Raw genomic sequence first — 26,251 nt, forward strand, 5'->3', positions numbered from 1 at the left:
CCAGAGCCAGCAGATTCCTAAGGCGGGGCTGACCCAGAGGACTGCTTTACTAAGCCTAAGACACAGCCGGCCCTCAGGGGATCATCAGCCTACACAAAAGAGGGCAGGGGGCTAGAACTGACACCTAATTGCACTGCGAATACAAACTACCAAGCAGCAGCAAAGACAGGGCCTGAGGCGCAGGTTCTGTGAACTCAAAACAGCTTTTCTTCTACAGGGGAATTTAGCCGGGACAGAAACCAATTCCACAAAGTTGTTCTGTTCTGTCTGTAACATCAATCACAGGTGGGGCTGGAACTGACTGAACAGCCCCAGGCTCCATCAAGCATCCGAGATTGTCAGGCCTCACCTCCCTCTGCTGGATAGTGGGAGAGAGCAGCAGCCAGGCTGAGGAGACACAGATCTCCCTGTGATTCAGGCAGGTGAAAACTCCTTGAGAATCTGCTCATTGGAGGCAACTAGGTCACAGCCCTGTGGGGTTATCAGTGACCGGGTGTGACAGAGGTGTAAGGTGGGGAAGGAGGCATCAACCTTCCCAGACTAATCTATTTGCTGGGTGGGTCCAACTGACCTCAGGGAGCACCGGGACAAGTCATATTAGAGTTGAGTTGTCAGAAGACACCTGCAATATAGTTGCCAGAGACCTTTTAAGCTCTCCCACCTGACACAGACAGGGTGTCTGACTGAGACAACTGATTTCAACCTCTTGAACTGGGACAATCGCCCAAGGATTATACAAGTAGCACCCTGGGTGTGTGGTTGTAGGAAGGTTTGATTTTCCTTTTCCAGTTGTTGCCTGGCGGGGGTGGGGTGACTTAATTGCTAGTGTTTCTCCAAACCTGAACCTTCAACCCAGAGTAACTGATTCATTGGGGTCAGACAGAGACCACCTGAAAACAAGACAGAGCTACTTAGCCCCACCACACTTAGGTCCCCAGTTTCTCAGGCCCTAGCACTGTAGGGATCCTTGGCAAAGCTCCAGGGAAAAAGGTACAGACACCAGAACAGGCTTTTGGTCAAAGGGCTGGTTAATCACTACTCCTGGGGCCTCAAACCCAACTTTTCTTTATACACTCATCTACTCAAACGGTATAAACTAATCATGGGGGAGAATCAGCAGAAAAACTCTGGTAACATGAATAACCACCACAGATCAACCCCCGGAAGGAAAGATATGGCAGACGTAACTGAAGATCCCATTTATAAACAGATGGCCGAGATGTCAGAAATCAAGTTCACAGTTTGGATTGCAAACAAGATTAATAGAATGGAGGAAAAGTGGGAATTGAAAATTCGAAGTGAAATTGAAAACCTGTCTCAACAATTCAATGAATTTAAAGACAAGATCACCAAACATTTTAACACATTGAAGCAAGAATTTGTAGCCCTCAAAGATCTAAAAAATACAGCAGAATCCCTCAGTAACAGAGTGGAGCAAGCAAAAGAAAGGATTTCTGACATTGAAAACAAAGCTTTTGAACTCTCCCAAACTCTCAAAGAGGAAGAGAAATAAAAAGCAAAAATGGATCATTCTCTCAGAGAGCTCTGGGATGATTCAAAGAAGGCTAATATCCACCTCATTGGAATCCCTGAAAGCAATGAAGTGGCTTCCCAAGGAACAGAGGCTCTTCTCCATGAAATTATGAAAGAGAATTTTCCACACATGCAAAAAGATTCTGAAATTCAGACAGCAGACAGTTTCAGAACCCCAGCACGACTAAATCCAAATAAGACATCCCCCATGCTCATCATAATTAACTTCACTAAACATAATATAAAGGAGAAAATTCTGAGAACAACCAGACAGAAGAAAACCATAACCAATGAAGGAAAGAATATTAGAATGACTGCAAATCTCTCTACTGAAACCTTTCAAGCAAGAAGAGGGTGGTCATCAACTTTTAAAATCCTAAAACAAAATAACTTTCAACCCCAGATCCTGTATTCAGCCAAACTGAGTTTCATTTATGATGAAGAAATTAAATACTTTAGTGACATTCACATGTTGAAGAAATTTGCCATAACCAAACCAGTTCTTCTGGATATTCTCAGACCTATCCTTCATAATGATCAGCACAATCCTCTACCACAAAAGTAAACTCACTTAGAATCTTTTGATCAAACTCCAACTTCCACAGTGGCAAAAGGATTAAAAATGTCCACTGGACTTTCGAAAAACTTGATACCCAAACTTTTACGAGGCTTATCAATATTCTCCATTAATGTGAATGGCTTAAACTATCCTCTAAAGAGGCGCAGGTTGACTGACTGGATACAAAAACTCAGGCCAGATATCCGCTACATACAAGAATCTCATCTTACCTTAAAAGATAAACATAGACTCGGGGTGAAAGGATGGTCGTCCATATTTCAGGCAAATGGAAATCAGAAAAAGGCAGGTGATGCAATTCTATTTGCAGACACAATAGGTTTTAAACCAACAAAAGTAAGGAAGGATAAGAATGGTCACTTCATATTGTTAAGGGGAATACTCAATATGCTGAGATTTCAATTATGAATATTTATGCACCCAAACAAAATGCACCTCAATTTATAAGAGAAACTCTAACAGACATGAGCAACTTGATTTCCTCGAGCTCCATAACAGTTGGAGATTTAAACACTCTTTTCTCAGTGTTGGATTAGTCCTCCAATAAGAAGCTGAGCAAAGAAATTTTAGATTTAAACCTGACCATCCAACATTTGGATTTAGCAGTCATGTACAGAACATTTCATCCCAACAAAACTGAATACACATACTTCTCATCAGCTCACAGAACATACTCCAAAATCGATTACAATTAGGTCACAAGTCTAACCTCAGTAAATTTATGTTTTTTCTTTCTTTTTTTTTGTAGAGACAGAGTTTCACTTTATGGCTCTCGGTACAGTGCCATGGCATCACACAGCTCACAGCAACCTCCAACTCCTGGGCTTAAGTGATTCTCTTGCCTCAGCCTCCTGAGTAGCTGGGACTACAGGCACTCGCCACAACACCCGGCTATTTTTTTTGTTGTTGCAGTTCGGCCGGGGTCGGGTGTGAACCTACCACCCTAGGTATATGGGGCCGGCGCCTTATGGACTGAGCCACAGGCACCGCCCTAACCTCAGTAAATTTAAAGGAATAGAAATTATTCCTTGCATCTTCTCGGACCACCACTGAATAAAAGTTGAACTAAGTAACAACAGGAATCTGCATACTCATATAAAAACATAAAAGTTAAATAACCTTATCCTGATACCTGGGTCAGATATGAGATTAAGAAGTAAACTGCCAAATTTTTGGAACAAAATGACAATGAAGACATGAATTATCAGAACCTCTGGGATACCGCAAAGGCAGTCCCAAAAGAAAAATTTATAGCACGGCAAGCCTTCCTCAAGAGAACAGAAAGAGAGGAAGTTAACAACTTAATGGGACATCTCAAGCAACTGGAAAAGGAAGAACATTACAACTCCAAACCCTGTAGAAGAAAAGAAATAACCAAAATTAGAGCAGAAATAAATGAAATTGAAAACAAAAGAATTATACAACAGATCAATAAATAAAAAGTTGGTTTTCTGAAAAGATCAATATATAGATAACCCTTTGGCCAACTGAACCAGGAAAAAAAAAGAGTAAAATCTCTTATTTCATCAATCAGAAATGACAGACAAAATAACAACAAACGCATCAGAAATTCAAAAAATCCTTAATGAATATTATAAGAAACTTTATTCTCAGAAATATGAAAATCTGAAGGAAACTGACCAATACATGGAAGCACATCACCTTGGAAGACTTAGCCAGAATCAAGTGGAAATGTTGAACAGGCCTATATCAACTTCTCAAATAGCATCAACCATACAAAATCTGCCTAAAAAGAAAAGCCCGGGACGAGATGGCTTCATATCAGAATTCTACCAAACCTTTAAAGAGAAACTATTACCTATATTACTCAACCTGTTCCAAAATACAGAAAAAGAAGGAAGACTACCCAACATGTTCTATGAAGCAAACATCACCCTGATCCCCAAACCAGGAAAGACCCAACAAGAAAAGAAAATTATGGACCAATATCACTAATGAATATAGATGCAAAAATATCCAACAACATCCTAACAAACAGAATCCAGCGACACATCAAACAAATTATATATCATGACCAAGTTGGTTTTATTCCAGGGACTCAACGCTGGTTCAATATACGTAAATATATAAATATAATTCAGCACATAAACAAATTAAAAAACAAAGACAATATAATTCTCTCAATTGATGCAGAAAAAGCTTTTGATAATATCCAGCATCCCTTCATGACCAGAACACTTAAGAAAATTAGTATAGAAGGGACATTTCTTAAACTGATAGAGACCATTACAGCAAACCCACAGCCAATATCCTATTGAACAGAGTTAAATAGAAATCATTTCCACTCAGATCAGGAACCAGCCAAGGTTCCCCATTGTCTCCACTGCTCTTTAACACTGTAATGGAAGTTTTAGCCATCGCAATTAGGGAAGAAAAGGCGATCAAGCGTATCCATACAGAGTCAGAAGAGATCAAACTTTCACTCTTCGCAAAAGATATGAGTGTGTATCTGGAAAACACCAGGGATTCTACTACAAAACTCTTAGAAGTGATCAAGGAATACAGCAGCATCTCAAGTTACAATATCAACACTCATAAATCTGTAGCCCTTATATATATATCAACAATAGTGAAGCTAAAAAAACAGTCAAGGACCCTATTCCTTTCACAATTGTGCCAAAGAAAATAAAATATTTGGGAGTTTACTAACAAAGGACGTGAACGGTCTCTATAAAGAGAACTATGAAACTCTAAGAAAAGAAATAGCTGAAGATGTTAACAAATGGAAAAACATACCATGCTCATGGCTGGGAAGAATCAACATCGTTAAAATGTTCATAATACCCAAAGCAAAATACAATTTTAAAGCAATCCCTATTAAAGCTCCACTGTCATACTTTAAAGATCTTGAAAAAATAATACTTTGTTTTATATGGAATCAGAAAAAAACCTCGAATAGCCAAGATTGCTCAGAAATAAAAACAAAGCAGCAGGAATCACGCTACCTGATCTCAGACTATACTATAAATCGATAGAGATAAAAACAGCATGGTACTGCCACAAAAACAGATAGGTAGATGTATGCAACAGAATAGACAACCAAGAGATGAACCCAGCTACTTACCGTTCCTTGATCTTTGACAAGCCAATTAAAAACATTCAGTGGGGAAAAGATTCCCTATTTAACAAATGGTGCTGGGCGAACTGGCTGGCGACCTGTAGAAGACTGAAATTGAACCCACCCCTTCACCATTAACTAAGATAGACTCTCACTGGATTAAAGATTTAAACTTAAGATACGGAACTATAAAAATGCAGGGAAAACTCTTGAAGTAATTGGTCTGGGCGAATATTTTATGAGGAGGACCCCTTGGGCAATTGAAGCAGCTTCAAACGTACACTACTGGGACCTGATCAAACTATAAAGTTTCTGCACAGCCAAGAACACAGTAAGTAAAGCAAGCAGACAGCCCTCAGAATGGGAGAAGATATTTGTAGGTTATGTCTCCAACAAAGGTTTAATAACCAGAATCCACAGAGAACTCAAACACATTAGCAAGAAAAGAACAAGTGATCCCATCTCAGGCTGTGCAAGGGACTTGAAGAGAAACTTCTCTGAAGAAGACAGGCGCGCGGCCTACACACATGAAAAAATGCTCATCATCCTTAATCATAAGAGAAATGCAAATCAAAACTACTTTGAGATATCATCTAACTCCAGTAAGATTAGCCCATATCACAAAATCCCAAGACCAGAGATGTTGGCATGGATGTGGAGAGAAGGGAACACTTTTACACTGCTGGTGGGACTGCAAACTAGTACAATCCTTCTGGAAGGAAGTATGGAGAAACCTCAAAGCACTCAAGCTAGACCTCCCATTCGATCCTGCAATCCCATTACTGGGCATCTACCCAGAAGGAAAAAAATCCTTTTATCATAAGGACACTTGTACTAGACTGTTTATTGCAGCTCAATTTACAATCGCCAAAATGTGGAAAGAGCCTAAATGCCCACCAACCCAGGAATGGATTAACAAGCTGTGGTATATGTATACCATGGAATACTATTCAGCCATTAAAAAAAATGGAGACTTTGCATCCTTCGTATTAACCTGGATGGAAGTGGAAGACATTATTCTTAGTAAAGCATCACAAGAATGGAGAAGCATGAATCCTATGTACTCAATCTTGATATGAGGACAATTAATGACAATTAAGGTTATGGGGGGGGGAAGCAGAGGGATGGAGGGAGGAGGGTGGGGCCTTAGTGTGTGTCACACTTTATGGGGGCAAGACATGATTGCAAGAGGGACTTTACCTAACAATTGTAATCAGTGTAACTGGCTTATTGTACCCTCAATGAATCCCCAACAATAAAAAAAAAAAAAAAGAAAAAAAAGAAAAGGGAACACTTCTACACTGCTGGTGGGAATGCAAATTAATACATTCCTTTTGGAAAGATGTTTGCAGAACACTTAGAGATCTAAAAATAAACCTACCATTCAATCTTATAATTCCTCTACTAGGTATATACCCAGAAGACCAAAAATCACTTTATAACAAAGATATTTGTACCAGAATGTTTATTGCAGCCCAATTCATAATTGCTAAGTCATGGAAAAAGCCCAAGTGCCCATCGATCCACAAATGGATTAATAAATAGTGGTAGTGGTATATGTACACCATGGAATATTATGCAGCTTTAAAGTAAGATGGAGACATTACCTGTTTCATGTTTACATGGATGTAGCTGGAACATATTCTTCTTAGTAAAGTATCTCAAGAATGGAAGACAAAGTATCCAAAGTACTCAGCCCTACTACCATAAACTAATTTATGGCTTTCATATGAAAGCTATAGCCCAGTTATAACCTAAGAATATGAGGAAGGGGAGATGGATGGGAGGGAACGGGGAGGATGGTAGGAGGGAGGGTGATTGGTGGGATCACACCTACAGTGCATCTTACAAGGGTACATGTGAAACTTCCTAAATGTAGAATGTAAATGTCTCACATAATAACTAAGAAAATGCCAGGAAGGCTATGTTAACCAGCGTGATGAAAATATGTCAAATGGTATATAAAACCAGTGTATGGTACCGCATGATCGCACTAATGTACACAGCTATGATTCAATAATAAAAAAAATTTAAAAATGAATATTATAAGAAATTCCATTCTAAGAAATATGAAAATCTGAAGGAAAAAGAACAATATTTGGAAGTACGCCACCTTCCTATACTTAGACAGAGTGAAGTGGAAATGTTGAACAGGCCTATATCAAGTTCTGAAATAACATCAATTATATAAAATCTCCCTAAAAAGAAAAGCCCGGGACCAGATGGCTTCACGTCAGAATTCTACCAAACCTTTGAAGAGGAACTAGTACCTATATTATTCAACCTTTTCCAAAATATAGAAAAAGAAGGAATACTTCCGAACACATTCTATGAAGCAAACATTACCTTGATCCCCAAACCAGGAAAAGACCAAACAAGAAAAGAAAATTATAGGGTGGTGCCTGTGGCTCAGTCGGTAGGGCCCCGGCCCCATATACCGAGGGTGGTGGATTCAAACCCGGCCCCGGTCAAACTGCAACCAAATAATAGCCAGGCGTTGTGGCGGGTGCCTGTAGTCCCAGCTACTCGGGAGGCTGAGGCAAGAGAATCGCTTAAGCCCAGGAGTTGGAGGTTGCTGTGAGCTGTGTGAGGCCATGGCACTCTACCGAGGGCCATAAAGTGAGACTCTGTCTCTACAAAAAAATAAAAAGAAGAGAAAATTATAGAAAAGAAAATTAATTATCACTAATTAATACTGATGCAAAAATATTTAACAAGATCCTAGCAAACAAAATCCAGCAACACTTCAAAGACCATATGATTCTCTCAACTGATGCAGAAAAAGCTTTTGATATTATCCAGCATCCTTTCATGATCAGAACACTTCAGAAAATGGGTATAGAAGGGACACTTCTTAAGCTGATAGAGGCCATCTATAGCAAACCCATACCCAACATCGTATTGAATGGACTTAAACTGAAATCATTTCCACTCAGATCAGGAACCAGGCAAGGTTGCCCATTATCTACACTGCTTTTTAACATTGTAATAGAAATCGTAGCCACCACAATCAAGCAAGAAAAGGAGATCAAGGGTATCCATATAGGGTCAGAGGAGATCAAATGTTCCCTCTTCACAGATGACCTGACTGTATATCCAGAAAACCCCAGGGATTCTACTACAAAACTCTTAGAAAAGATCAAGGAATACAGCAGCATCTCAGGTTACAAAATCAACATTCATAAATCGGTAGCCCTTATATATCCAACAATAGTCAAGCTGAAAAAACAGTCAAGGACTCTATTCACTTCACAATAGTTCCAAAGAAGATGAAATATTTCGGAGTTTATCCAGCAAAGGATGTGAACGATCTCTATAAAGAGAACTATGAAACTCTAAGAAAAGAAATAGCTGAAGATGTTAACAAACGGAAAAACATACCATGCTCATGGCTGGGAAGAATCAACATTCTTAAAATGTCCATACTACCCAAAGCAATATACAATTTTAATGCAATCCCTATTAAAGCTCCACTGTCATACTTTAAAGATCTCAAAAAAATAATACTTCATTTTATATGGAATCAGGAAAAACCTCAAATAACCAAGACATTACTCAGAAATAAAAACAAATCAGGAGAAATCATGCTACCAGACCTCAGATTGTACTATAAATTGATAGAGATCAAAACAGCATGGTACTGGCACAAAAACAGAGATAGATGTGTGGAACAGAATAGAGAACAAAGGCATGAAACCACCTACTTACATTATGTGATCCTCAACAAACCAATTTTTTTCTTTTTTTTTTTTTGAGACAGAGCCTCAAGCTGTCACCCTGGGTAGAGTGCTGTGGCATCTCAGCTCACAGCAACCTCCAACGCCTGGGCTCAAGTGATTCTCCTGCCTCCACCTCCCAAGTAGCTGGGACTACAGGCACCCGCCACAACGCCCGGCAATATTTTCGTTGCAGCCGTCATTGTCGTTTGGCGGCCCAAGCTGGATTCGAACCCACTAGCTCAGGTGTATGTGGCTAGCGCCTTAGCCACTTGAGCCACAGGCGCCAAGCCTCAATAAACCAATTTAAAACATTCAGTGGAAAAAAGACTCCCTATTTAATAAATGGTGCTGGGCGAACTGGCTGGCAACCTGTATGAGACTGAAACTGGACCCACACCATTCACCATTAACTAAGATAGACTCTAACTGGATTAAAAATTTAAACTTAAGACATGAAACTATAAAAATACTAGAAGAAAGTGCAGGGAAACCACTTGAAGAAATTGGCCAGGGAGAATATTTTATGAGGAGGACCCGCTGGGCAACTGAAGCAATACCAAAAATACATCACTGGGATCTGATGAAACGAAAAAGTTTCTGCACAGCCAAGAACACAGTAAGTAAAGCAAGCAGACAGCCCTCAGAATGGGAGAATATATTTGCAGGTTATATCTCTGACAAAGGTTTAATTACCAGAATCCATAGAGAATGTATTAGCAAGGAAAAAACAAACAAGTGATCCCATCTCAGGGTGGGCAAGGGACTTGAAGAGAAACTTCTCTGAAGAAGACAGGTGCACGCCATACAGACACATGAGAAAATGCTCATCATCCTTAATCATCAGAGAAATGCAAATCAAAACTACTTTGAGATATCATCTAACTCCAGTAAGATTAGCCCACATCACAATACCCCCAAACCAGAGATGTTGGCATGGATGTGGAGAAAAGGGAAGACTTCCGCACTGCTGCTGGGAATGCAAACTCATACATTCCTTTTGGAAAGATGTTTGGAGATCATTTAGGAATCTAAAAATAGACCTGCCATTCAAGCCTTCAATTCCTCTACTAGGTATATATCCAGAAGACTAAAAATCACTTTATAACAAAGATATTTGTACCAGAATGTTTATTGCACCCACTTCATAATTGCTAAGTCATGGAAGAAGCCCAAGGGCCCATCGACCCATGAATGGATTAATAAATTGTGCTATATGTACACCATGGAATATTATGCAGCCTTAAAGAAAGATGGAGACATTATCTCTTTCATGTTTACATGGATAGAGCTGGAACATAATCTTCTTAGCAAAGTATCTCAAGAATGGAAGAAAAAGTATCCAATGTACTCAACCCTACTATGAAACCAATTTCTAAGCACCCACACTTTCATATGAAAGCTATAACCCAAATATAGCCAAAGACGAAGGGGAAAAAAGAGAAGGATGGGAGAGGGTAGATTGGTCGGAGGGAGGGTAATTGGTGGGACCACAACTACAGTGCATTTTACAAGGGTACAAGTTAAATCTACTAACTGTAGAATATAAATGTTTTAACATAATAACTAAGAAAATGTGGTGAAGACTATACTAATCAGTTTGATGAAAGTATTTCAAATTGTATATAAAACCAGCACATTGTACCTCATAATTGCATTAATGTACACATCTATGATTTAATAAAAATAAATTAATTAATTAATTAAAACTGGGGAGGAGCCTGTGGCTCAAAGTAGGGCACCAGCCCCATATGCCAGAGGTGGTGGGTTCAAACCCAGCCCTGGCCAAAAACTGCAAAAACAATAAATAAATAAATAATAAAAACTGACAAAGGAAGGTCAGGCATGGTGACTAATGCCTGTAATCCCAGCACTGTGGGAGCCTGAGGCGGGTGGATTGTCTGAGCTCACAGGGTCGAGACCAGCCTGAGCAAGATCGAGACCCTGTCTCTAAAAACAGCTGAACTTGCAGGACGCTGTGGTAGGTGCCTGTAGTCCCAGCTACTTGGGAGGCTGCGGCAAGACAATTGCTTGAGCCCAGAAGTTTGAGCTTGCTGTGAGCTATGATGCCATGGAGCTATACAGAGGGTGACAAAACAAGACTCTCAAAAAAAAAAATTTTTGACAAAGGATTGAACTGACATTTTTCAAAGAACATAAATGGCCAAAAAGCATTTGAAAGGGTACTCAAAATTACTTAATTATTGAAGAAATCAAAGCAAAATCCCAATGAGATATTACATCATACTCAGAATGAACACTAAAAATACATTTGTCCCACTGAGAATTCTGAAGTGATTATGAGGGCATCGCCAACTTCTCCCAGCCATGATCTGGGAGGAGTCCTACCCATCCAGAGACCTAGAGGGAGATGCACACCCATGACCATGGAGACAGGCCTGCAGACCCTGGCACTTTTGTGTACGTGTGTGTATACATTTATATACCTTTTCGTGTGTGTATGTATGTACATATAGACACCAGAACCTACATATTGACCATCTCCTCACATTGACCTAATATACAGAGTGGGCATGCCCCACATGTACATATCTATACACTAGGTCAAGGTCCTTATGTTTCTCACCTACATATGCTGACAAGATTTTTACCATCCCTTGAGTGGTCAACTTATAAAAGTTGTTCTGTGTGTGTATGAATAATACAGTCCTGATAAGCATATCATATCCTAAGCAAGAGATAATTATAAAATAAGAGTTATTTATGATAGGCATAGTGGCTCACATCTGTAATCTCAGCACTTCAGGAGGCCAAGGCAGGTGGATCACCTGAGCTCAAGGATTTGACACAAGCCTGAGAAAGAAAAAGACCCCTTCTCTACTAAAAATAGAAAAACTAGCCAGGCACTGTAGGAGGTACCTGAAGTCCCACCTACTGGGGAGGCTGAGAAGAGAAGATCACTTGTACCTAAGAGTTTGAGGTTGCTGTGATCTACGATGCCACTCAACTCACCTCCAAGGTAACAGAGAGAGACACTGTTTCAAGAAAGTTTATCAGAGTGCTTTTCTAAAAGGAGAGAGTTTAATACATGCTCAAGAATACTGTAACTCCCCAACGACATAGTATACGTAATAAATGTACAGAGTAGATATCTTTAACTATATAAAAGATGAGAAATTAGAGCATATAGAAATTAAACTATTTATCACAGTTCACATAAAAGCAAAATGTTGAAGTTAAATAACATGAGATTTTCTTAGGGGAAGGTTCTTAAGTGTTTTGATAAAATTTACTGACTATACTTACTGCAGTATCTTATTTGAAACATTCATTGAATCAAAAACTATAAAGCAGAAGACATATGCCATCTATTTGAAGTGTCCTGCAATTCCTGAACCAATTATTAATATCAACTGCTCACTCTCACATTTTGAATAGAACGTTAAAGACAAAAAATTGTTGAGACACAGTTTCATTCTATTGCCAAGACTAAAGTGCCATCACCATCAGCCTAACTCACACCAAACTTAATTCCTAGTTTCAAGTATCCTCTTGCCTCAGCACCCCCAGTAGCTTCGACTCCAGGCAACCACCACAATGCTTAGTCATTATTAATTTTTTTTAGTAGTGAAAGGATTCCACTCTTGTTCAGGCTTGTCTTACATTCCTACATTCAAATGAAAGTCTCACCTCATCCTCCAAGAGTGCTAGGACTATAGAAGTAAGCCACCACGCCTAGATTCAAGAAAATTAAAAAAAAATTTTTTCAGAGATCCTCAAAAACACACAAATATTTTTAGGTCCTCAAAAACAATCAAATACCAGTCAGATTTTGCAGTCCTGTGTAAGCCATAAAGTTCATTGTTCTCACTGTAAACCAGAGAGAACATCATTAAAAACTAAACTTTCTATAAATTAAAAGGCTTGACACCCACTGCTCAGTGCTTTGGGCGCTGGCCACATACACCAGGGGCTGGCGGGTATGAACCCAGCCCGGGGCCTGTAAAACAACAGTACCAACTATAACAAACAACAACAAAAAAAAATAACCGGGCATTGTGGTGGTGCCAGCTACTTGAGAGGCACAGACCGAAAAATCACCTGAACCAAGATGGTTAAGATTGCTCTGTGCTAGGTTGATGCCATGGCAAGTAAGTCTGAAAGCAACATAGTGAGACTCCGCCTCACTGAGAAAATGAACATAAGAAATGAAAAGCAGAACAGAGGTGCCCTTATATAAGAACAAGAGAAATAAACCCAGGCTTCCCGGAAATAATTATCAATGAAGCTGAACTTCCTTAATCACACTGTATTATTTGGTTTTCTCCTTGAACTTTGGACTTTTGAGCAGTGTAATCTGCTCCATTCACTCCAACCTACCTGGGTGCTTGACTACTGTCTGGTGTGTCTTCACCTTCCAGGGTTCTTTGCTTTGCTCCAGACAGGTGATGAGGTCTGGCTTAGAGACCACAAGCCCTGTTTTATTAGAAAAAATGACATGACTCTTATTGGGCTTCTCCAATTACCAATCTAGTACCTTCCTAAAGTAGAGAACACAACATTTTAGAGATCCTAAAAGAACAATCTACGGCGGCGCCTGTGGCTCAAGGAGTAGGGTGCTGGTCCCATATGCTGGAGGTGGTGGGTTCAAACCCAGCCCCAGCCAAAAAAAAAAAAGAACGATCTAAAAGTAGAGGCATTGGTGGTACCCGTAACTCAGGGGGGAGGGCACTGGCCGTATACACCAAAGCAGGCGGGTTTGAACCCGGCCCTAGCCCTGCTAAACAACAATGCCAACGGCAACAAAAAAACAGCCAGGCATGGAGGAGTTGGGGAGTAGTCCCAGCTACTCGAGAGGCTAAAGCAAAAGAATCACTTAAGCCCAAGAGTTTGAGGTTGCTGTGAGCTGTGACGCCACAACACTCTGCCCAGGGCGACACAGTGGGACTCTTGTCTCAAAAAAAAAAAAAAAAAAATAGAAGTTTCTAACAGAAACTTTAGAATATTTAGAAAGCACTGAAAGGGGTGATGCCTGTAGCTCAATGCGTAGGGCGCCAGCCACATACACCAAGGCTGGCAGGTTGAAACCTGGCCCAGGCCAGCTAAACAACAATGACAACTGCAACAAAAAAACAGCCAGGTATTGTGGCAGGTGCCTGTAGTCCCAGCTACGTGGGAGGCTGAGGCAGAAGAATCACTTAAGCCCAAGAGTTTGAGGTTGCTGTGAGCTGTGATGCCATGACACTCTGCCCAAGGCAACATGGTGAAACTTTGTCTCAAAAAAAAAAAAAAAAAATCACTTAAAATGCTTCACTACCCAGTACTACTGAAATAGAAGGTAGTGCTAGAAATTAGACTTAAAAGTATGGGCAACAATTCTAAGCCTAAAAATTTTTGAAGTTACCATTAATGTAATGAAGGACATATAATAGCTCAAGAGGCTAAGATTAGTGCCAAGATAAACATCTGAAGTCTTTTCATTTCTATACCAAGAACTTAAGTTTTCCTTAGAAACAATAATCTGGAACTAACACAGTCAAAAAAGAAATTCCACAAAACTCATCTACAAAGAAGCAATATGAAATGCTTAGTGTACAGTAGGAACTGTGTATATAAGTTATCCTCACCAAGGAAGACCAGCTGTCTGTAGGTCTCTAACATGACATCCCGATACAAATTCCGCTGAGCAGGGTCCAGGCAGGCCCACTCATCCATAGAGAACTCTATAGACACATCTCTGAAGGTCAACAGTTCCTGAAAAAAAAATGAAAAAGATTTAATTTCATTTTTACATAAATAAGTGGGTGAGAACATTTTTGACTTACATGACTGAATGTATTAGGTTATAAGTACAGCAGAGAGAGATTCCCTCATGTGCTAACACTGAGGAAAGAGAATGGGATAACATCCACAATCCCAGTGTAGATACTGTTCTTTTTTAGGTTACAGTGTAAAAATAAAGCCACCAATATAGACGTGTGTATTTCTGTGCCTTACTTACATCATACACAATAAGCTGTGTATATTTCTTTTTTTTTTTTTTTTTTTTTTTTGCTTTTGAGACAGAATCTCACTATGTTGCCCTCAGTAGAGTGCTGTGGAGTCACAGCTCACAACAACCTCAAACCCTTGGTCTCAAGAGATTCTCTTGACTCAGCCTCCCTTGTAGCTGGAATGACAGTTGCCCCCCACAACGCCCAACGGTTTTTGTTGTTGTCTGTTTAGCAGGCTTAGGTCAGGTTCCAACCCACCAGCCACAGTGCATGTGGCCAACACCCTAACCACTGAACAACTACTTTAGGGAGTTAATGCATGCCCTTCATCTTTGCTTCTTTTTTCTTGAGGCAGTCTCATTTTGTCACCCTATGTAGAGTGCTATGCTGTAATACCTCACAATAACCTCACATTCTTGGGATCAAGACATTCTCTTGCCTCAGCCTACCCAGTACCTGGGACTATAGGCACCCACCACAACACCCAGTGATTATTTATAGACAGGTTTTGCTGTTGCTCAGACCGGATTCGAACACCTGATCTCAGGCAATCCACCTGCCGTGGCCTCCCAGAGTGCCTCAGGATTACAGATGTAAGCCACTACTCCTATCCCCATGTACTTCACCTTATTGTACATAGAACTGATGGAGCTTCCATTTGGAACCTAAACAGCCCACATTCCCCTTCTTTGCTAAAATTTAATGCAGACTTATCCACAATGGCAATCTTAGGTATCCACATTTTCCCATTTTAAATAGGCAAAAGAAAAACATTTTCAGTATTACAATACATAATATACATATGTATGTGTATACATGTACATGGATATATATATATATATATATATATATATATATATATATTTGGGGGGAAAGGGGAGAACATAAATTTACAGTTAAAATTTTTCAGGGGACATGAGAAGCCTGGAAATAGAGAATGGAAATAAAACTATGCTATATAGGTAAGGGAGGAGAAGTTTTCAGAGCCTCTTGAGTATTGTAAGAATAGAGCAAAAGAATATTTGAAACAAACTCATTAGGCAAGAACATCACAAGTAGAGAAGCAAAGGTTTGCAAGTTCTAAATATATGACACTGCAGGAGAAGAAGTGGGCACAGCCCTGGACCTGGAAGACATTTACCTGAGAAGCAATCATTTCTTTCTCTTTTCCTCTTTTTCATTTCCTTCTCAGGTGAGAGTATCTGGATATATTACAGCTGCACCTGTACAGTATGCCTTTAAAAACATCCGCGTGGGCTCGGCACCTGTGGTTCAAGTGGCTAAGGCACCAGGCATGTACACTTGAGCTGGCTGGTTCAAATCCAGCACAGGCCTGCCAAACAACAATGACGGCTACAACCAAAAATAGCTGGGCGTTGTGATGGGTGCCTGTAGTCCCAGCTGCTTGGGAGGTGGAGGCAGGAGAATCCCTTGAGCCCAGGCATTGGAGGTTGCTGTGAGTTGTGAAGCCACGGCACTCTACCCAGGGCGACAGCTTGAGGCTCTGTCTCAAAAAAAAAAAAAAATCAGCTTGATGCCTTCACCTGCTACCACAATATCCACAGGCAGAAGGATGATGAAGTATAGAAAAATACCGATCGTTTCCTGTTTTTTATCCATGGAGAAAGTCAGGAACAAGGAGGTTCTGAATACAGTGCAAACTATGAGTGGGACCTTGGGTACCCTATCTTGCCAGCAATTTCTATTATGGCAATGAGAATATGGGTCATGCTGTCTTATCCATATTAAACTCAAGATGAGCAGGCCCTGTGACCTCCTTCTGGAAAAAAGACTAAATTCAACTTTCATAATTATATCTGGATGGCTTGCACCCGTAGCACAATATTATGGTGCCGGCCACATACACCAAGGCTGGCGGGTTCAAACCTGGCCCGAGTCTGCTAAACAACAACAACTGCAACAAAAAAAAACAGCCAGGCATTGTGGTGGGTGACTGAAGTCCCAGCTACTTGGGAGGCTGAGGCAAGAGAATCACTTAAGCCCAGAGTTTGAGGTTGCTGTGAGCTGTGACACCACCGCACTCTACTGAGGGTGACATAGTAAGACTCTTGTCTCAAAAAATAAAGAAAGAAAAAAAGAAATGAATGAATAAATAAATAAATAAATGTATCTGGAAGCCCTGCTTGACACTAGCCTAACCTAAGCATCACATGGAGATTAAAACCACATAGATTACACAACAGAGACTATTACAATCTTTGGGAAGGCACAATCACTGTTGATGGGACTTCATCAACCTGGCCGTGAAACCCTAATAGGAAGACCGAGCAGAGTACCACTTAGCTAAACACTGCCTCCCAGGATTTAATATGCACACAAGCCATTGGGTATTCTTGGCCACTCTAAGTATGTGATCCTGCAAGACGAGAAGTTACTCTGTCTTGAAGCCAGTAACCATTTTTTTATTATAATGACTATGTATGTCCTTGCTTATGAATTTCTGTACATTGAGTACACCTGAGGATTTCTACTTTCTCATTTTTCTTTTTGGGCCATTAACTATATAACTAAGATTGCAGAATTCCCCACGAAGGAAAATCCCAAGCAGATAGCCACCATTTCTGCAGTGGTCTAGCTGATGTCAGCCAGACTGCCAGATGGCAAGAAACCATTGCAACAAGACCTACACATAGAAAATCCCTACACATAGTTCTCCCAAGCTCCTTTCCCCTTTCATCACCTTTTGCTCAGCTAAGGAACACGAGGTGGTCCTTGCAACACATTAGTCTGCCATCTCCTCATGTTGCTGTTGTTTTTTTGGTTTGTTTGTTTTTGTTTTTTTGAGACAGAGGCTCACTATGTCACCCTCGGTAGAGTGCTGTAGCGTCACAGCTCACAGCAAACTCAAACTCTTGGGCTTACACAATTCTCTTGCCTCAGCTTGTCAAGTAACTGGGACTATAGGTACCCACCACAACACCTGGCTATCTTTTCTGTTGTTGCTGTTGCAGTTGTCATTGTTGTTTAGCTGGCCCACTCCGGTTCAAACCCGCCAGCCTCAGTGTAGGTGGCCAGCGCCAGACTCACTGAGCTACGGGCACTGCCTATTTCATAGGTTTTAAGTGGGTCTATGAAGTGGCTTAACAATTTCATGTATTGCTTGAAGTTGGTGTTATGCCTCCTAGACTAGAGCAGCACTCAGCTGGAGAAAGCAAACATACCACAGAGTCCCTTCTGCTCAACACTTTTTTAACAACACAAATATCTTTGGTTCAAGGAAGACCAAATATCACAATATTTAAACTTGGCATTGTCTGCTGGCCCCTCAAAGTTTATAGAGGGTAGAGAAGGCAGCAGTGTCTAAGGCAGGACCTGGATTCAGAATTTGGAACTTCTTAGAAACATGGTTTATGTGCCCTCTGTATATTCATGGGAATTAGGGAAAAAGAAAAATGAGAAAGTGGATACTCTCAGGTGTACTCAATGTACATCTATGACTCAAGTTGAGTTACTGGGCCCTATAGTCTCTGGGTCAGTTTTAGGTCTAAAGATATTAGGATAACTAAAAGACAGAGATAAAATGGCTGATTGTGGCCCTACAAAGATACTTCTATAGAAATCCACAAGTTGTCCTCAAAGTCATCCCTAAAGTCACCATACACAGGCAATATGGGAAAAGAAAGCTAAATGGACCTTTACAAAATATTCATTACAAAAAATTTTTTTCTTTTTTTTGAGACAGATTCTCACTATGTTGCCCTCTATAGAGTGCTATAAAGATACAGCTCACAGCAACCTGAAACTCTTGGGCTTACGCAATTAATTCTCTTGCCTCAGACTCCCAAGCAGCTGGGAATACAGGCGCCCCCCACGACGACCAGCTATTTTGTTGTTATTGTTGCTGTTGTCGTTGTTTAGCAGGCCCGGGCCAGGCTCAAACCCACCAGCCTCAGTGTACCCCTACTCACTAAGCTAGGGGTGCCAAGCCCTTATAGCACCATTTCTCATATGTAGTTCACCCTAAATTCACCTTGTAATTGGAAAGCACATTTGTGTTCTCTAGTTGATGACATTCAGAAAAAGAAAAGAAGTTTATGTCTACATGATGGAAGATTTGGAGCCAGCGACCTTCTAAAGGCAGGTCCTACACCACATCAGAAACTTTGGCAAAGGTTGCTATCCTTTCACCTATTTATACTTCAAAATCATAACACCTGGGTCGTAGAGAAACATAGTCCTGAATTTAAAAAAAGACAAAAGTCTATTTAACTGGTAAAATTATTTACATATATTTCAAAGAGGCAGAGAAAACATTTACACACAAAATGTTCTAAATTAAAATCTTTAAGTAAAAGGAAGACAGCAAAATCTTTCTCTTCATATTCAACTTGGAGTAGTCAGTCTGTGTATTTACTCTTGCAACAGACAGGAGTAGGGTCACTTCTTGAACTCATGGCATAATTCCAGGAGGCAAAGAGTTAAGTTACCAGAGAAGTAACCTAAGCCACACTGTGTACCCAAAAGAGGGTTTATGGGGAAGAAAATAATCAGAAGGTGCTAACATGGACCCACGGGTGGGCAAACTGTACAGCTTGTGGAAATATCAGGTGAGGCTGTAAAAGAAACTAAGAATCAAAGGAACAACTCCTTATGCAAAAGCAAAGGTGAAGCCAAGAGGATGAGTCATTCCAGACCCACTTCCAAATGAATAGTTGTTACTCACAATACGTATCATCCAGACCCTCAGAGAAAGATCAAGGTTCTCAGGATTCTAAAAGCGCTATCATCAAAGATAATTCATAAAGGCATTCCTTGCTGGGGTCCCGTAAGCAAAAAACACAAAAATGTACCTCTGTGCCTGCAGGCTAAGTCTAGATCCCGAAACTAAAATCTGCTTCATTACATACTAATAATGTTTACCACAACTTTATCTTCCCGGGTATAGAAGAAAGACAAGATCAATTCTTCTACATACCCAGGGACATCTACTTAATTGATTCTTCCTTCACTCCCTTTTTTTGTTCAGACACTCACATAATCCTACACAAAATGTAAATTTCCTAAGCTTCAAAAGAAGGTAACCATTTTACCTCAGTCGCCATGGCTCTAGTTCCTTTTCTTTCTGTATGCCTTGTCAAGTACCAAAGTTCCCAAATGCCCCTTCTGAACAATCAAAAATAACATTTGTGATTTGTGGGTTTTTCTTTTTCCAGGAATGTCTACAAACGTTGTCTTAATAAACTTCCACTGATGTATGTATGTGTATGTGTGTGTGTGTATCTTTGCTTCAGTCACTTGTTTGAGAGTGCTAGTGCTAGATATAACAGCCCAGGCTGGGATATGCTCACACTTATTTCAGTTCCATGAAGACAGATGAGATCATCATTGGGTGAAATAAAAGCCTGGGTAATGAAGGGACAGGTTACTGCTACACATACGAGATCTTGGGGTGGGGAGAAACCAGGAGTCTTCTGGGCACTCGTGTGGGGTTCTGGTGGGACACTTTAAGAGTAAAGGAGCTGTGAGCTGGATTCCACATGGTGGAGCACTGCCTGGATGGGCTGTGACTACATCACTGTCTAGTGTGAATGTGCTTAAAATGTTGGGTATCATCACATGGTGGCAGCAGAATGTGGAAAAGAAATCTGACCTCAGAGCTTCTGCCGTCCAAAACCTCAGTCTCCTCTCAACCTAGGAGGTGATGTGGAATCACTGCACAGTTTGTGCTGTGACAGCATATGTGCAGGAGAACACATCCTTCCTTTCTGGGACAGTTAGAATCTCCCTCTAGCCCAGGCTTCTACCATGTAAATGACAACACTTCTCTTACCAAATACATGCAGTTGCAGAACAATATTCTACCAATATTCCAATACAAACTCCATTTGCAAAATTTAATTTTGACACCACACAGAGTTAACATAAATCTCACAAGTTCAAGGCTCAGTCCCACCACACTGCTCTCACTGCAATGCCAGGACAAACCCCAGAGGCCCTTCAATGATTTTGAGCAACTGCCTATAAAGCAGGAGCTCAAATAAATCCCTCCACAAGTATAATCATTTAATACACCTACTCACAGGACTCAGCAAACTACATTACTTACATTCAGCAATTTCATATAAAGTAGACCAAAGTCATGTACAGGGCAAGAGAAAGTGGTGCGAGATGAAAGGGCATGTAACTCATCCTGGTACGTAGATGTGATTAAAGAAATTCCCCATCCCCTGTGTTCTCAAGAGCAACACACAAGAAACAACCCTTCCCTTTGTGATTTAGGTGCTACTCCCTGTTTATCCAATGACAAGGGCAGGCACAGGCTCTGCAAATTCCCATTTATTGCTCATAAACAATCAGCTGAACAGTTCTTTCTTCAGGAGTCACAACAAAATGCTTCTTCATGAAATATTTCTAAAGTTTCTTTCTCCCAGGATCCTGAACTTTGGCCAATTCTGACTTCAACATATTACCCCTCTTTATTCCCTTCCTAAGAACAGGCTGACTTCAGGGTGAAACATTTTCTGCTATAGCAGATTATTTGTCCACCCTCCATTCTGCCCTCATCTCCCACTTTTTTTCAAAACTTGTTTGCTACTCCCTATGAAAGAAAGCCCTCGTTTGTGATGCTTGCAGATATCATACTTGGTCTTTTTACAAAGCAGTATTTCCTTACAATAAAGAAGAGCCTACTGAAACCCAACCTTTGCCCGGAGGAGTCTGAGCACCAAGGGGTGCCAGTGACAAACTCTGGTCTTTAGACTCCCCAACTAAAGCGAAATAGCGCGGTCCCGCCACAGCCACTTTCCTCTCCAACCACAGCCCTCCCCCCTCATTACACCCGATCCCATATACTCACCATTTCCCAGATTCCGGGGTGTCCTGGGGTCCTCTCTACAAATGTTCCAGTACCTGCAAGTCACAGAAAGGCAGAGGCTGCAACACAGACGCCTAGGTCCTCCTGAAGATGCAACAGTAAAGAAGAAACTCAGCCCACGGCCCAGCACAAGAGACAAAAGCGACGCCAGTTCCGGAAGCTGCCGCCTTCTTTCTGACTGTGCATTTTGGTTGGACGGTTTCTACTGGAGCATCCCTGATTGGATAGGGCCTCAGGGCCCACCCCCTTGGTCCTGACTGACAGGAAATACGACCATACAAGAGGCTGAATGAGGCCAGAACGCTAACAGTTTCTAGGCTGGAGCTCTGCACAGACAGGGCTTTATACCTGCTCTGGGACTCTGTACTCCCTGGGCAACATTTGTATTTAACATGGAATATAAATTATATCCTTTCTATACATTTTACTTATATAGACATACATATGTGTACCCTCATACGCGTAGGGCACACACACTGCAAATGTTTTCACAAATGGAAACAACCTATTAACAATTATTTTAAAGGTTGATTTTTTTCCTAATTTTCAGGTAATCTTGTTTTTTCAGAAGGCAGCTTGAGCTTTGAAAGGGATGCAGTCTTCTTTTTTTTTTTTTTTTTTTTTTTTTTTTGTAGAGACAGAGTCTCACTTTATGGCCCTCGGTAGAGTCCCGTGGCCTCACACAGCTCACAGCAACCTCCATCTCCTGGGCTTAAGCGATTCTCTTGCCTCAGCCTCCCGAGTAGCTGGGACTACAGGCGCCCACCACAACGCCCGGCTATTGGGATGCAGTCTTCTAAGAAAGCAATCTCCAATAGAAATAAAATGTGTATCGCCTGTGTCATAACAAATTTAAAGTAGCCACAAAAAAGAAAAGAAGTAGGTAAAATTAATTGTAATTGTATGTGTCAGTCACACTATGTCGCCCTTGGTAAAATGCCATGGCGTCACAGCTCACATCAACCTCAGACGCTTGGGCTTCAACGAGTCTCTTGCCTCAGCCTTTCTAGTTGCTGGGACTATAGGCACCTGCCACAATGCCCGCCAATTTTTTGTTGTAGTTGTCATTGTTGTTTAGCAGGCCCCACCCGGGTTCGAACCAGCCAGCCCAGGAGTATTTGGCTAGTGCCCTACCGCTGAGCTATAAGCGCTGATCTATGTAATTATTTATTTAATCCAATCTATCCAAAATACTATTGTTTTGGTATTTGATGAATAAAAAGATATTATTGAATTACTTTTTTGGTTATGTGTTTTGAGGAATTGATAGCCAATGTACTCTTACCACCTAGCAAAGAACACTTAGCTTGATGATAAAGAGAAGACAATATCTAATACAGGACAGGAAGGAAACAAAATGGTGGGGGAAAGGTGACATTTCATTTAAATCAGATCTCACAGGAGATAATGCGCAAATGATGTTTCATAACTATTTTGACAAGGCACCAAGCCTTCAGGTGATGGTGGCCAATCCTGCTACACCAAATTCCTGGAACTGTGGGAATCAAACTGTGTACATTGGTCACTTTGGGTAAACTGGTCTACACATGACTATGTTTTTTGTTTTTTAGTGTTTTTTTTTTTTTTTGAGACAGAGTCTCACTATGTCACCCTTGGTAGTACCCTGGTATCACAGCTCACAGCTACCTCCAACTCTCAGGCTTAAGTGAGTCTCTTGCCTTAGCCTCCCAAGTAATTTTGTGTTTGTCAAAATTAAAAAATTTAATGAGATAACTAAAATATTTACAAAGTTTCCCCCAAATTACATGCAAATTGCAAAATGTTTTTCCTCTCAAAAAGCAAATATAGATTCATCAATATGGCCAGGCTCCGGTAGCTCACACCTGTAATCCCAGCACTTTGGGAAGCTGAGGTGGGTGGATTGCTTGAACTCATGAGTTTGAGACCAACCTGAGCCAGAGTGAGACCCCATCTCCAAAAATAGCCAGGTGTTGTGGCAAGTGCCTGTAGTCCCAGTTACTTGGGAGCCTGAGGCAAGAGGATCACTTAAGCCCAGGAATTGGAGGTTGCTGAGAGCTATGATGCCATGGCATGCTACCCAGGGTGACAAAAGAAAAAAGAAAAAACAGATTTGTAAATAAACACATGGTAAGATTAAGATCCCATAATCACAAAGGTGGTTTTCCCAGGGCAAGTTTTATCCATTGCACTCCGGATGTGCTGACACTGTGATTTCCCCAAATGTAGGAAACTCAACTGCACAGTTTGTGATAGTGGGGGACAGCATTCGCTCTTTCCCCTGAAAATAAAAGGTAACAAACAAAAAAAAAGGGGCGGTGCCTGTGGCTCAGTGAGTAGGTCGCTGGCCCCATATGCCGAAGGTGGCAGGTTCAAACCCGGCCCCGGCCAAACTGCAACAAAAAAATAGCCGGGCGTTGTGGCGGGCACCTGTAGTCCCAGCTGCTCCGGAGGCTGAGGCAAGAGAATCGCGTAAGCCCAAGAGTTAGAGGTTGCTGTGAGCCGTGTGACGCCACGGCACTCTACCTGAGGGCGGTACAGTGAGACTCTGTCTCTACAAAAAAAAAAAAAAAAAAAAAAGAAAACAAGTGAGACCTTGTTTGTACCAAAAACAGAAAAATTATCTAGGCATTGTGGTGCTTGCCTATAGTCCCAGCTACTTGGGAGGCTGATGCAGGAGGATTGCTTGAAACCAGGAGTTTGAGATAGCTGTGAGTTAGGCTAATACTCTGCCACTCTATCCAGGGCAACAGAATGAAATTGGCACTCTATCCTGGGCCACAGAATGAGATTGCATCTAAAAAAAAATTCTTTTCCTTTAGCATCATATCCAAGTTATGTGAGTGAGGTGGTGATATTAGCACTTGGTTCAGAAATTCCAAGAACAACACAAATAGATGTTGTCTGTTGTGTACTTTATAGCTTTTATTCTATGAAAGTTTCAAATAAGATTCTGCAGAAAGTATAGTCAGTAACTTTAGCAGAACACTAAGAATCTCCACAAATGTAAGAAAATCTATTGCTATTTAACTTCAAAATTTTGTTTTTATATGAACCATGATAATTGTTATATGCTCTAATTTCCCATTTTAACATAGTTAAAGGTATCTATTCCATGCATTTTTTTCTCTTATTCTTTTGCTCTAGGTAGAGTGCCATGGAGTCATAACTTACAACAACCTCAAATTCATGGGCTTAAGAGATGCTCTTGCCTCAGCATCCTGAGTAGTTGAAAGTACAAATATCCTCCAGTATACCTAAGAAGTTTTTCAATTTTTTTTTTTTTTAGACAGTTGCCACCCTGGGTAGAGTGCTATGGCATCACAGCTCACAGCAACCTCAAACTCTTGGGTTTAAGTGATTTTCTTGCCTCAGCCTCCCACATAGTTGGTACTACAGGTGACCACCTCAACAAACAGCTATTTTTTGTTGTTGCAGTTGTCATTGTTGTTTTATTATCTGGCCCAGGCAGGGTTTAAACCTGCCAGCCTCAATGTATGTGACCAGCAACCTACCCACTGAACTATGGGCGCTGTCAAGTTTTTCATTTATACTAGAGACAAAGTCTTGTTTTTGCTCAGGCTGGTCTTGAATTCCTGGGCTCAGCCTCTTTGACTTCCCAGAGTGCTAGGATTACAGGCATGAGCTACCACACCTGGCAGCTACATTTCTTAAATATATTATATCTTAGGAGTTTAGAGTATTCTTGAGGATATATTAATGTCTCTCTGATTACAAAATAACTGTTGTTTTATAATTATCTCTGGCTTCGGATATATTTATCAAGACTGTTATTCACATATATATGTATATATGTGTGTGTGTGTGTATATATATATATATGAACACACACACGCACAGATATACACACACATATACAGCAAAACTTCTCTAAATTGACCCCTCAGGGGACTGTAATAAATTTCACAATATATGGAGATGATGAGCCACTGTGCTAGACTGTCATTAAAGCATTTCTTCCCGTAGATGGCTCTCAAATTTTTGATGCCATTAGAAGGACACGTGAGGGGAGGAGACAAGATGGCTGACTGAAGCCAGCTTTCCACAGAGGCTCCCGTTCAGAAGGAGAGTTAAAGGACAAAAATTCAGCAAGTAACCTGGTGGATTTGAGCTGCACTAAGAGAGAAGGTTGTAGAACGCACGTCAACCCGCTGAGGCGAGCTGCGACCACAAGGATACAAACAAAAGGTACAAAATCCATCACCAAGCAGACAGGAGTCCCCTCCCCCATGAGAATGGCTCAGAGTGCACCACAAACAACCGGGCAGAGTTCAAAGGTCCTCCCACTACACTCCACAGGAGAGACCCTCTAAAAACTGGACCTACCTCCCCTACTGGGGTGCCACAGTGTCCTCCTGCCAGGCATAAAACTGTATAAACTGTATATAGTCTCTACCTGGAATTCTGAGCTCCCAGCGCTCTCCTGCGCTCACACTGGGGTCTGGAGGCCAGTCCCGGTCGGTTGGTGGAGAGGGGACTGCACCAGAGTGGCAGTTCCCTGAGGCACAGTGCGACAGCCGTCTTTTGGTGATAATACAGCCAGGCATAAAACTGTGT

The 26,251-nt window shown here is 41.0% G+C and overlaps 1 protein-coding gene and 1 non-coding gene across 3 annotated transcripts in view; one reads left to right on the plus strand and one right to left on the minus strand.

Annotated features, from left to right (window-relative positions):
- Positions 1 to 21,841, minus strand: part of LOC128572713 (zinc finger protein 724-like) — a 39,473-nt gene extending 17,632 nt beyond the window's left edge. Inside the window, exons 1-4 of one of the 2 annotated variants that reach the window (XM_053572774.1) lie at positions 21,677 to 21,841; positions 16,001 to 16,363; positions 14,494 to 14,620; positions 13,247 to 13,342 (exon numbers count right to left, since the gene is read on the minus strand). In XM_053572774.1, coding sequence (XP_053428749.1) covers positions 13,247 to 13,342; positions 14,494 to 14,620; positions 16,001 to 16,015 — 238 coding nt within the window. In that variant the 5' untranslated portion in view covers positions 16,016 to 16,363; positions 21,677 to 21,841. The remainder of the gene's footprint in view (positions 1 to 13,246; positions 13,343 to 14,493; positions 14,621 to 16,000; positions 16,364 to 21,676) is intronic. The other variant, XM_053572775.1, reaches the window with a different exon arrangement.
- Positions 21,842 to 23,792: 1,951 nt separating this feature from the next.
- On the plus strand, positions 23,793 to 23,957 carry LOC128573253 (U1 spliceosomal RNA). The gene has a single exon (XR_008376404.1). It is a non-coding gene; the product is annotated as a U1 spliceosomal RNA (small nuclear RNA).
- Positions 23,958 to 26,251: the final 2,294 nt, after the last annotated feature.

This window comes from Nycticebus coucang, chromosome 20, assembly GCF_027406575.1.
Source record: "Nycticebus coucang isolate mNycCou1 chromosome 20, mNycCou1.pri, whole genome shotgun sequence".
Taxonomy (NCBI): Eukaryota; Metazoa; Chordata; class Mammalia; order Primates; family Lorisidae; genus Nycticebus; species Nycticebus coucang.